Source organism: Lynx canadensis, chromosome F2, assembly GCF_007474595.2.
Source record: "Lynx canadensis isolate LIC74 chromosome F2, mLynCan4.pri.v2, whole genome shotgun sequence".
In the NCBI taxonomy this organism is placed as follows: Eukaryota; Metazoa; Chordata; class Mammalia; order Carnivora; family Felidae; genus Lynx; species Lynx canadensis.
The window spans coordinates 19,064,331-19,077,700 of NC_044320.2; the positions used below are offsets into that span (position 1 = coordinate 19,064,331).

The 13,370-nt window shown below is 36.1% G+C and overlaps 1 protein-coding gene across 1 annotated transcript in view; it reads right to left on the reverse strand.

Annotated features, from left to right (window-relative positions):
- The window catches only part of LOC115506163 (MDM2 binding protein), a 78,499-nt gene that overhangs the window by 21,317 nt on the left and 43,812 nt on the right, over positions 1–13,370 (reverse strand). The window contains exons 14-15 of the mRNA XM_030304031.1: positions 6,438–6,599; positions 396–513 (exon numbers count right to left, since the gene is read on the reverse strand). Coding sequence (XP_030159891.1) covers positions 396–513; positions 6,438–6,599 — 280 coding nt within the window. The remainder of the gene's footprint in view (positions 1–395; positions 514–6,437; positions 6,600–13,370) is intronic.

The following is a 13,370-nucleotide window of genomic DNA, read 5'->3' on the forward strand; positions in this document are numbered from 1 at the left end:
TACTCTGTAAATACTCTACCTACTGCTTATAGAATGCACAGATTTCCTTCTTTTTTTTTTTTAATTTTTTAAACATTTTTATTCACTTTTTGAGAGACAGAGAGAGACAGAAGGTGTGAGCAGGGGAGAGAGGCAGAGAGAGAGACACACACAAAATCCAAAGCAGGCTCTAGGCTCTGAGCTGTCAGCACAGAACCTGACGCAGAGCTTGAGCCCACAAACTGTGTCATCATGACCTGAGTTGGTCAGATGTTTAACCAACTGAGCCACCCAGGCGCCCCTGCATATATTTCCTTTTAATAAAACTAGAAACTACCTGTATTTCATAAACACTAAACTTAAGGATTAAGAAAAAAAAATGTTCATTTAAAAATACTGAGCTATTTAAATATTACCTCATTTTTTGTTTAGCTTTTTCAAAACTTTCCAAATTTTGAAGAACATGCCTTTCTGGCCATTCCAGGGGATTGGTTTCCATTAGACTTGAAGAACCAGGTTCCACTGAACTGATGTCTAAAGCAAAAGAAACATACATAAGTACTGAAAGTGATTAACATATTAAATTTTGTTATATAAAAATGCATACATGTAGATCCATCCATCCATCCATGTGCATGTGTACATGTATATATATAAAGCCATGTTGGGTTAATTGCATAGTACTTATCTCAGGCATTCATTAAGGATATCTCTGATGGCCCAAGCAAAATGCCATTGAAAAGTTTTTGGGGGGCGCCTGGGTGGCTCAGTCGGTTAAACGTACTACTTCAGCTCAGGTCATGATCTTACAGTTCATGAGTTCAAGCCCCGCAGCCAGTTCTGTGCTAACAGCTCAGAGCCTGGAGCCTGTTTGCATTCTGTGTCTCCCTCTCTCTGCACCTCCCCCCCCACTTCCTGTTTGTCTCTCAAAAATAAAATAAACATTAAAAAAAAAGTTTTTTGGAAATGAAAAAAAAAACCCACTGTTAAGCTTTGCCTACTTCACTGTTTCCTCATAAGAAAAGTTATGCACTAGGGGGACCTGGGTGGCTCAGTCGGTTGACATCGATTCTTGGTTTCATCTCAGGTCATGATCTCACAGATCCCTGGGTTTGACATCAGGCTCTGCAATAGCAGTGCAAAGCCTACTTGGGATTCTCTGTCTCCCTCTCACTGTGTCCCTTCCCCACTCACCCATGTCTCTGTCTCTTCCAAAATAAATAAACTTACAAAAGAAAGAAAGAAAAAAGTTATGCCCTAGAATTCAGAAAACGAATTAGCACTATGAGGACTCCTGTGAATAAAAGCGTAACTTTGTTATTTTTTTGTGAAACTAAATGAAAAGGAGGCAACTGTATGGAGAATATACTGGATATACTATGTGATTTTCATTCCAGGAACAGGAATTAATAGCATTATTTGGAAAATTTCATATCTTGAAAAGAGATTACTTCATTCTCAAAAGTATGATAATATAGTAAATAACATATGATGTTCTCAGATAAAGGTTACCTTAGAAAGAATTCTCACTTATCCATTAACGTAAGATGCCTTAACATATACATCTTCAAGTAAATTGCTAACATTAAGTGTTATTTCACCACTAGTAAAATATTTTATGTAAGAGTGTGCTTATCTTTCTAGTTACTATGTTACAATGAACCAACACAGAGATTGCTAAAACATCACAATTCTCATCAAAAACCTAAAGAGACAGCTTCCATTCAAATGATAAATTATTAGTACATCGAAACTATTTAACACTGGAAAAATTACTAACTGTACTACTTTTGGGATTCCAAAACTATCTTATTTTAAAAATTTTTTTTGAACTATTACACACTGTTCTAATAAATTAACTGAAAATTAATGGACATCAGTTGTTTGACTAACCATCAGCTCTGACAAAAATACCCATTTTATACTTTGGGGGTCTTACAAAATGATGATTTAGTAAAGGAGTTTTTACATACGAGAAAGAAAAAAAATAAACATAAATGAAAATAGAAGCCAATTACATGTTCTTTTCCCTTTATTTATTAAGCTATTTAACCTTGAACATTTCAAAATATCTTTAATTACTACAGTGGATGGTTCCCAGCAAACACCATCCAAAAATACCACTTCTCATTTCTTAAGGGTACTGAAATATTTTATACAGCAGTAGCTTTATAATGAAATAATCTACTTTTTAATGTTGACATGGCTTTCCACTAAAAGTATAAAGAAAATATCATTAGCAGATCTGAACATTTACATGCTGAGTTCACAAAAGAATACAAGAATGTTAAATAAAAGTAAACATTATTGTTCCTAAATATTACAATATAATTAATTGTTCACTCCAGCTACACAATTTACATAAATATAAATGACAGAGGCGAAACAAACATTCAGATGCACTTTTGGGGAATAATCTAATTGAATTCTTACAGTAAAATAAGACACAATATTTTATCTTTGTGGCAGTCAGGACACCAGGACATGCTGACAACCAAAAAGCACAAAAAGGGCCTCCGAGAAACCAAGAACATTGCTTCTTTAAAAAAAAAAAGTGTTTTACTTTACAGGAGAAACAAAGAAATAAAAGTGATTCTATAGGGAAATAGGGATTCAAAACCTTCCCTACACAAATCACAGCAAACAAAAAGGAAGTAATACTGCAGATGATAATATGTGGATAGTAATATAGGCCATTATAACCTGACATACATAAATATGAATAGATCACAAAGAAAAGGTTATATTGTAATTGGCATATTCTGTTTAATAAAGCAAGAATTATAAACACATACTAGGAGATTCTTACTAAAATATTTGAAATTATAAAACTGTGATCTTATAAAATTACCTAGAAAACCCATTTATACAGTGTGTTTATGTCCCCAGTGGTCTGAGGTGAAGGAGACAGTTACTGCATTTTGGAGTTCAGATATCACATTTGGCACTGGAAGTTTTTAGCAACTCTGTGGCAATGATTATATAAAATGGTTAGATCAAGACATTTTCTCCATGCTGATTTTTATTTGTTATATATGCTAGAGATTTTATAAAAAAAAAAAAAAAAAAAAAAAGAAAGAAAGAAAGAAGAAAGAAAAAGAAAGCAGATCAATAACTCTAACGATTGTCAATAATTCCTAATGAGCGTGGTTGTTAAACAATGGGTCACAATATGAAACATGATTGACCTTATTGCTTCCTTTGCTGTATAATTCACATATAGATGTATTTACTGAAACAAAAGCTACAAAGAATGTTAAAAATCAAAACTTCATTCTTAGAGGAGTCATGTTCAAATATATAACCTGTCAAATTTCAGTTCGGGCTCCAAAAAAAAAAAAACAAAACAAAAAAACAAACTTCAAGGTTTCTTTCATTTGATCAACATTATTTGGGGAGAAATGAATTCCTATGTGCCAGGTACTGTACTAAGCTCTAGGGTATTGGAGACAGTAAGCAGGCACACTCCTTATTCTCAAAGAACATATGGTTCAGAATAAAGACACACAATTAATAAAAAATTACATACATAGTATATAATTTAAAATGTAAAAAATAATTCAAAGAAAGATACAGAAAATGAGTACAAAAGGAATCAACTTAAAGTGAGGAAGGTCTGGGAAAACCTTTTTCAGGAAGTTAACATTTAAGTCAAAGTCTGAAGAATGACTGTCAGTTTATCAGGAAAAGACTGGGAGAAAAGTATTCCAGAAAGAGGATACTGCATGTATATAGTTCCCGAGATGGAAAGGGATGTGATGTGCTCAAGGAACGGAAAGACTCTCTGTGGTACTAAGGAAACAGAAATGTGACACAGGAGGAAGCTAGAATTCTAGAAGCTAGTATGAGGGCAGACATCATGTAGGGCTTTTGTAAGCCATGTTAAGGATGACACATTCTATGTATAATGGAAAGTAATGGCAAAGTTTGAGCAAAGGAGTGATATAATCTGATTTACATTTTAAGATGAGCACCCCATAACTCAGTGTGTTAATAGTGTCCTAGAACGTGACTTTGTATGGGTAACTAGAAGATACATATCCTTACTTACAAAAAAACAATTATTTCAGCCCTTCCTACCTTCCAACTGTTATCTCCTGTACAAATCCTCTGATTAGGCCAACTTCTCTCTTGGTCTCAGTTTGCCCTTTCTTACCTCCATGACTCTGGGTATATTACTTCTTCTCCCTGGAAAATCCAATCTTCTCCGCTCTCTCTAGAGCCCATGAATCACTCAAGACCTACATCAGAGTCCCTTGGCTCCTAACAAAGTGTTCTGTGACTATCCTACCCTTGTTATATTCCTTTCCTCTAAACTCACATTCATTAACTTAAAAACTAATATATGGCACTTCATACCAGGCAACTTTCTTTTTTTTTTTTTTTTTTTGTCTATTTTTTTATTTTTTTCAATATATGAAATGTATTGTCAAATTGGTTTCCATACAACACCCAGTGCTCATCCCAAAAGGTGCCCTCCTCAATACCCATCACCCACCCTCCCCTCCCTCCCACCCCCCATCAACCCTCAGTTTGTTCTCAGTTTTTAAGAGTCTCTTATGCTTTGGCTCTCTTCCACTCTAACCTCTTTTTTTTTTTTTTCCCTTCCCCTCCCCCATGGGTTTCTGTTAAGTTTCTCAGGATCCACATAAGAGTGAAAATATATGCATACCAGGCAACTTTCTAAGCAATTTATAAATAATTCATTTAATCCTCATAACAACCTTTGTCATTTCCAATTTATTTGTTTTTTAATTTTTTTTAATGTTTATTTATTTTTGAGACAGAGAGAGACAGAGCATGAATGGGGGAGGGGCAGAGAGAGAGGGAGACACAAAATCTGAAACGGGCTCCGGGCTCTGAGCTGTCAGCACAGAGCCCGACGCGGGGCTCGAACTCACGGAACGCGAGATCGTGACCTGAGCCAAAGTCAGCTGCTCAACCGACTGAGCCACCCAGGCGCCCCCGTCATTTCCAATTTAAATATTAAAAATAACTTGAAGCTCAGAGAGGTTAGAAAACTTGCCCAAAGTCATATAGCAAGTAAGCTGCAGAGCGGCTTCCACCTTGTTAGTCTGGTTCCAGAGTCCATGATGCAACCAAGAAGCTATGTCTCTTTATTGAACATATCCCCCATTTACAAGGAACCTTACACTGTCTCCAACATCTTTGACATTACTCTGCATTGCTATTGAACTTTGTTACTGATACGTAATGATGATGATAATGATAATACAAATAACAGCTCACAGGTTTTTGGCATCCATTGTGTTGCTTATGCATCAACTCGTCTACTCCTCGCAATAACCCTAGTAAGTGGGTGATATTAATCCCATTTCAAACATGAGGAAACAGAAGCAGGAGGAGGCAGAAAAACTGCCCAAAGACATTCAGCTAACAAGCGACAAAACTCAGATTTGAGCCCTGGCACTCTAGCTCCAGGGCCTGGGCTCTTGAAATGTCACAGCATGCTGTATTTGCATTTTGCTTTCAAAACAGATCATAAGCCATAAAGTTTTTGTGTACCTTTATGGTGTCAAAAACAGAAAACTCATTCAACAAACATTACGGTTAACTTGATTCTTTGGTCATTTTCTTATTAACCTATGGAATAAAAAAGGATTCTCATGGAATAAAAACAAAAAATTATCCTGGACTTTTAAAAGGCTAGGCAATCACCAAATGCTTTCTTGTTAGATCCTGTAAAGCTTCACTCCATTCAAATTCATCACAAGAATAGGAACCAGGAAAATAGGAAAAAAATGCAAATGAATACAGAAATGATATCCTGCTCCTTCAGTGAAGTCTGGTGACTGTTCCTGCTACAATGAATGGCAAATGTAGAGCATCTTACTGTATATAGTTTTAACTATAGTAAATTTACTGCGTAGGTCCTACTATTCTTATCTTATAAAAACGTAACTTAATAGAAATCCACCCCTTCTAGTAGCTTCGTAAAAGCAGTAAGAGGAACCACCTTAAAATGCTTCTCCCTCTGCTCAAAAACCTCCTTAAAGAAAGGAGTGACTGGGATGCCTGGGTGGCTCAGTCAGTTAAGTATCTGACTCTTAACTCAGCTCAGGTCATGATCTCACCATTTGTGAGATCAAGCCCCGTGTCGGGCTCAGTGCTGACGGCATGGAGCCTGCTTGGGATTTTCTCTCTCTCCCTCTCTCTGCTCCTCCCCTGCTCGCCACACACACACATGCATGAGCTCTTTCTCTCTCAAACAAACTTAGAAAAAAAAAGGAGTGATCAGAAACTTTTTAATATTCAAATGATGAGAAGTAGTTCATCATATATACACACCATACTTGACTAGGCAAATATATATCACTAATTAAATTTATAAGATACATCTTGATTTGACCAACATTTTATTAGTTTTAATGATAAATCACTATAATAAATGCCAAACATACAAAAAGAACCAATATTTAAACCAACAAAAAACTTACCATTTGACATATCGGAGGTTTTAATTTTGTCTGTCTTTATTGAAATTGTTTTAGGAAGAAAAGCATCAAAATGATCTACAAAGTGTTCCCTTGTGAGTACTAACAGATTTTTGAGTTCATCAACAGAAACTACTTCAGGCTGCTTTGCCAACTTTCTCCTTTCTGTAAGACAACAAAACAATATAATTAACCATATGCCTATTATTTTAAAGCCTCTCTAGAAGTACATCCACTACTCTTTCATGGGAAATGTTTTCAAAAGTAAAACAGTTGAATTTCTCCAGCAAATCAACATGCCTATTTTCCTTTTAATCCCATTTGTAGGTAATGACAGAATTTCCAGTTATGTGAGATAAACAAAACTAGAATAATCTGTTAATGCCAACAAGTGATAAATGGTAAATATACAGTTTACAAGTTTTCAGAATATATTGCAGACCACTAAGGACGTTGGTGTTTATGTGAAAATAAAACCTGTAAGACTCTCAGTTACATGTGGTCACTTGACCAATTCCATCTATTTCTTCTCCTTCCTAAAACCTAAATCTACAACAAAGGAATAAAAAAAGGTCAACAAAAGCAGAAACAATTAATAATGACAGTTTTTGACATTTTAGAAGAAGAGACGATGGTGGAACAGTAACTGAGTTGGGACAGGACAGGAAGGGTCCACTGGGTGCCTGCAAAAGCACTATTATGTGGTATTAGAAGACGACGGTGAGATCCAGGGTAAACTAGGACTGGACGCATGGATGTTTAGAAAAGGAGGAGACAACTAAATAAAGGTCTTCACCCCACCCTCCGCCCCTCACAGCCAGGAGGCTGTTCTCATTTTGGGGGGAGGAAGCTGAAAAAGAGTCCCAGCCTACTGGTGTCATCAGGCACACCGAAAGGTAGCACTGAAGCTGGGGCTAAAACTGGGGGATTAAATAGAGGTCTATATACTGAAAGGTCCAACTCCAAGTGCTGTAGCCAGAAAGCTAGGAGGTATAAATGCTTCCCAAGAAAGATGAAAGGATTCCGCTTTTGAAAAACTGAATGCCCCCAGAGAAAAGAGCTTGGTCCTGATATTGAGGCAGAGGTAGGGACAGGAGCTCACAAGCAAAATGTTGACTTGTCACTCCACCACTTTACAAGTACAGCTTGCCAGACAGTATATTAGACTAAAGTCCACAAAGCTTCCCATTTAAAACAGGACATACAGAAACGAGTAACCAGACATTTAAGAAAAGGTGTTGAGGAGAGCAGGGACTCTGCATTTCCACGGTCTTATGTTTACACATGTAAGACTTTAATTCAGTAACACCTGTAGCTCCCTTCTCCCAGCTGTCACTCTTTGAGCTAGTCTGGAGAAGAAACAAGGCATTCGTTGATCAGATCCTTCTCCCCAACCTTCCTCTGAGCTGGCAGGTTCTCAGAATTTATGCTCTCTGCAATGTGATAAGGGCCCTGCCCCAACAGGGCCTAGCTTTTCAGTTGCCTAGCTCTTCATTCAAGAGGGGGAAATTCAATTCTGGGTTATGTATCAGAAAACTCACCTGGCCATAGATCTAAAAAGTCATATCCTTCAATCAAGCTTTTACCTGTTATTTATTTCCATCTGTGTGTTTTTACGTTTATTTCTCAACTGGGTGGGTAAGGAGGTTTATTTATTGCAACCCTCAAAATAGGAAAAAATCTAAGATGAAAAGAAAGACTAACGCAAGCAAAGAAGAAAAAAGAGCCCAGCAGGAAAAAACAAACAAACAAAAAACAAAAAACAAAAAAACATTGCAGAGAACAAAAGAAAGCTTGCTGTCATTAATATTCTCATAGAAATAATCAATGCTTTGATAAAGGAACAATTGATGAACAAGAAAAAGACTTTTTAAAATTAAGTACATGAGAACTCAAATTTTAAACATACCATAAAAGGGCTTAAAATAAAATGCCAGATATTTTCCAGAAACTAGAACAAAAAACAATATGGAAATAGGAAAGAAAATTGGGTATTCTGTCCAGAAAAACCAATATATAATTAAAAAAAGTTCTAGAGGGGCGCCTGGGTGGCGCAGTCGGTTAAGCGTCCGACTTCAGCCAGGTCACAATCTCGCGGTCCGTGAGATCGAGCCCCGCGTTGGGCTCTGGGCTGATGGCTCAGAGCCTGGAGCCTGTTTCCGATTCTGTGTCTCCCTCTCTCTCTGTCCCTCCCCCGTTCATGCTCTGTCTCTCTCTGTCCCAAAAATAAATAAACGTTGAAAAAAAAAAATTAAAAAAAAAAAGTTCTAGAAAGAGAAAAAAAGAGAAAGGGAAAGAAATTCTTAAAGAGATAAAAATTTTCAGATGTAAGAATGTGAATCTTATATTGAAATGGCTCATTGAATGGACAACTTAAAAAACTGGGGGCAGAGCGAGAGAACAGCAAATACATACACACTATGATTCAGAGTAAAGCTTCTGGAGATAAAGATTCCAGAACAGAGTAAAATCAAATAAACCAAAAATAAAGCACTACAAAGGATAAAAATAGGCATCAGATTTCTCAATAGGAACACGACCATGTAGAAGACAATAAAGTAACATCTTCAAAATTCCGAAGGTAGATAGTTTTCAACCTAGAAGTATTTATGACTTGTCAATCAAGTAAAGATATTTTCAGGTAAGCAAGAACTCAAAAAAAATTATGACCCATGAACTTTTATTCAAGTAGTTACTAAAAGATAGTCACCAACCAAACAAGGGAGTAATCCAAGAAGGAAGACAAGGGGTCTGGATAAAAGGAGACTCCAAAAGAAGAAAAGAAGAAAAGAGAAGTCTCTAAGAAGTCAAGAGGTCTAAGAAGCAACCTGAACACAACAGAGAAAAATAGTAAACACTCTGGAAAAAAAAATGAAGAGAAATAAAAAGGAACTGTGTTTGAACATATAATGAACTTATTAAGTAGGTAGAAAAATGTTGGAGCCTCTGGAAAAGTAACAATATTTTGCCTGTACAAAAGAATGGGCAAATAAAAATGATCATCCACATCATAAGAAAAACAAAGATTATACAAGAGAGGTAATTATCATCATATATTGCAAGACTCAGTGGTAAACTTATTTATATAGTGATAATAATGTTAAAACTAAACACTGACCAAAATTCATGACTTCACTGTAAAGGGTGGAAAGAGAAAGCGAAGGTGATAGGAGAAAGCTAAGTCTTTATCTTCTGTGTTAGATGCCAAGATAATGTCTGAAACTGGCAAATCAAAAAATAGCATACACACATTACTTAAAAAACTAGAGGAAATGTTAGGAAAACCAGTTGGCAGAGTTGAGGGTAGCTGTCTACAGACAAAGACTGAAAGATGGGGAGGAAAAGGGAGAGTATTGCTGGTTTCTACATGAAGTTTTCAATACCATTTGCATTTTAAACGATACCCATGTATTACTTTTGTCAAAACATTACATTTTTTTAAGGTTTATTTCTTTTGAGAGAGAGAGGGTGAGTGGGGAAAGGGCACAGAAAGAGGGAGAGAGAGAATCTCAAGCAGACTCCGTGCTATCAATTCAGAGCCCAATGAAGGGCTCGGTCTCCTGAACCATGAGATCACGACCTGAGCCAAAATAACAGTTGGACACTTAACTGACTGAGCCACCCAGGCGCACCCAAAATATTACATTTTTAAAACACTTCTGAACTAATAGCATTTTCTTCTATAATAGTAAATTGTAAATTCATAGAATTCAACTCAACATTTATGGAGTTTGTTGTCTACAAAGCACTGTGCTGTGCTCTTGGACACAGAGGATTAAAGTCCAGAACATTATCACATGAGGTCGACACATAAATAATGTAAGAGAGTAGGCTGAGAAGAAAGTAGCCGGTCTAGAGATTCTACTTGAGAACATCAGCTTTACAACAATGTCTCTGCAAAATCCCACCCTACCAACGTGGATATTGCTAGGATCATTCCAGTTATGATCCAAGGTGGTTCCTGCACTCAAGAACATTAGTAATGGTAAAGTAAGATTATAAAATATGCTGCTGTTATTACAACTTCTTAGTGAGAAATAAAAAGCTTCATTTCTTTTTATTTTTTGCACAATCTGCTGGGAGTCATTCTAAAATTAAAAGTTATCAGTGGTTTGTTTGCACATGAAAGATGCACAATAGGTAATATGCTTCAGAATTTAGCTCTACATTTTTATTGACATTAAAAATAAACTTAAATCATGAACCTGACCCATGCTTATTAAAACAGTCAATTACGTTACAACATTGGGCTATCTTGAGAGCAGGGTAGAACTCCTTCTGGCCTTGAGGACTGAGAAATAGAAAGAGGGAACAGATGAAATTTAACAGGATTATGAGCAGCATAATTTACCTATACAAAAAACCTCTGCATAAATGAGTTTGCACACAAGTGTCAAAAGTTTAGGGAGAAAAACATTGGACTGAAGCCTAAAAATGAATCAGCAAAAGAATGCTATTCATAAAAAAAGATAGCAATAACTTAGTATTTACTAAAGAAAAAATATAGACCAGAATATTCCAAAGTACCAGAGACTGAGTGTTAATCAGGTTTCTACTAGGTTCTATAAATTTAAAAAAGAAGTGGGAAACTCAAAGTAATGGCTGCAGTACTGGAGCAAAATGACAAGACTGTTGCTGTTTTGGCATTTGTCTTGTATCATACTGAACAATCTTATTTAAAAATTGTCCAGCATTCCTAAATTGCTTCTTTAAAAATCAGTGAAATAAGATATTTAATACTTCCCAATGCAAGAAGCTATGTTACAAAAAATCAAGTAAACATGAATTATAAAATTGTAAGTATTCTAATAGTATTAAGTATAATTTTAAAAATAAATAAAATTACTGAAGTAATTATTAAAAAACTAAACTAAAACAGAAATTTTATTTGACTTTTGTGTTATTGTAAAAAACAAAGTGTCTCAATTAATGCATGTGTATTTTTTTTTTCAACGTTTATTTATTTCTGGGACAGAGAGAGACAGAGCATGAACGGGCGAGGGGCAGAGAGAGAGGGAGACACAGAATCGGAAACAGGCTCCAGGCTCTGAGCCATCAGCCCAGAGCCCGACGCGGGGCTCGAACTCACGGACCGCGAGATCGTGACCTGGCTGAAGTCGGACGCTTAACCGACTGCGCCACCCAGGCGCCCCTGCATGTGTATTTTTATGTAAACTCTTCCAGTTACCCTCTCTGATTCAGTACTAATCAAAGAACCACTGGGGATGTTATAAGTCTACTCTATGACTTGTTGATAATTTTGAAAAAATCTTCCAGAACAACTTTTTGTTTTTCAGCAAAGGCTATAATCTTTGTATTGATACTGAATTGTTGATTTTTTCCCAAAGAAAGCTGCTCCTATTACGTTAGTTTTCACCATGTGTAAATTAATTAACTATACTACTTTACTTTTATATTTATATTTCACTTCTTTGAAAGTCACTGAAATACACTCAGACATTTTACATTAGAAACTTTGTTTTGCTGTCATTTTCTTGTCTTTAGAGATACAGGAGTTCTGAAAAGATGCAACTTTACCCCAAATTTTTAATCCAGTATTGACTCTGGGTACAGGAGAGATTGGTTCAGCAAGTATTTCCATCATAAATTAACTGGATCATTAATATTCATCGATTTCATGCTTTGGATTGCAAATTGGTCATTTCCTGGATATGCTCTGAGCTGGTTTCTCTAGCAGCTACTAGCTATATGGCTTCCTTCAGCTTCAGGCTCCCCACCATCCTCGCGCTTCACCCAAAGCTGTGGCATCTTTACAGTTATGGCTGGCACAGCTCAGCTGCCCGTGGCCCTTCTATATTTTCAGCATTTATTCCGTACTTCTGTCTGCTCTTCCCCCCACCCCCACCCAGAGCTTCCAATCACACCTGCAGGCAGCAGTCTAGGTATAGCTTTTAGTATTTCCCTTCTGGCCCAAACAGGGGGGTTAACTCTTCCTACCCAAAGGAGAAATGCATCAGCTTCAGAGAGCTGCCTATTCCACTCTGGCAATCTTTCTGGTTGGAAGGGTAAGGAAGAGACGCAACGATGGAGAGGGGAGATATGGAGGGAAAAGAATTTTAAAGAGCTGCAGAAGGCCCATGGTAAGAAAGTAGGGCCTGAAGAGGGATTTAGCAGGGGCAGAACAAAGTTAAGAAGTGAGTAATACTGTAGGCTGATGTTTGAAATAGGGGTTTTCCAGCCACAACAATACTATTCCAGTATTTTTTTTCCCTTGGTTGTAACATGTACTACTTTTTATTGAAACTGATTTGCCTTTCTAACTATATTTTCCTTGAGCTAATATCATTTATACAATTAAAAAAATAAATCAGTGGTTGGAGTTTAAGACTACAGAATTACCCTGATTTGTCGAACTGAAAAAGTAGGTAACTCTTACAGAATAATTGAGACGAAGTATTCTAAAATTAATTTTCATTGAATAAAACAGCCTACTGAATTCAAGATGTTTTTTAAATGCTTTTAAAGAAAAGAATGGATACTTTTTATTTTATACCATATCCACTTAATCCTAATATCACATTTTTTCTATCTGCAACTAATGAGGCCTCACAATTTGAGTCAACTTCTTAAAAATTCTTTATCAATTAGTTTAAAATAAGTTCCTTTAGGTACTAATGAATAAGACTGATAGATGACTAATGAATGTTAACACTGATATTAAGTTAACATTTATTAATAGAAGTAAAACCTTAAACTATGACCATTGGAAAAAGTGTTACTTTCCTGAATAAGAAAAATCCATAAAGCTAACTTCACTCAGTATATGAAATGAATTTTTATTAACAGTCATGGTTAAAGTCTCAATGGTTAAAGAATCAATGCTCAAGATAACAGTAATTTCTCTGTAGTTGCATTTCTTTCTATTTGCAGTCTCTATCCTCCTGTTACAACCAAAAATATCTAACAAGAAATTTT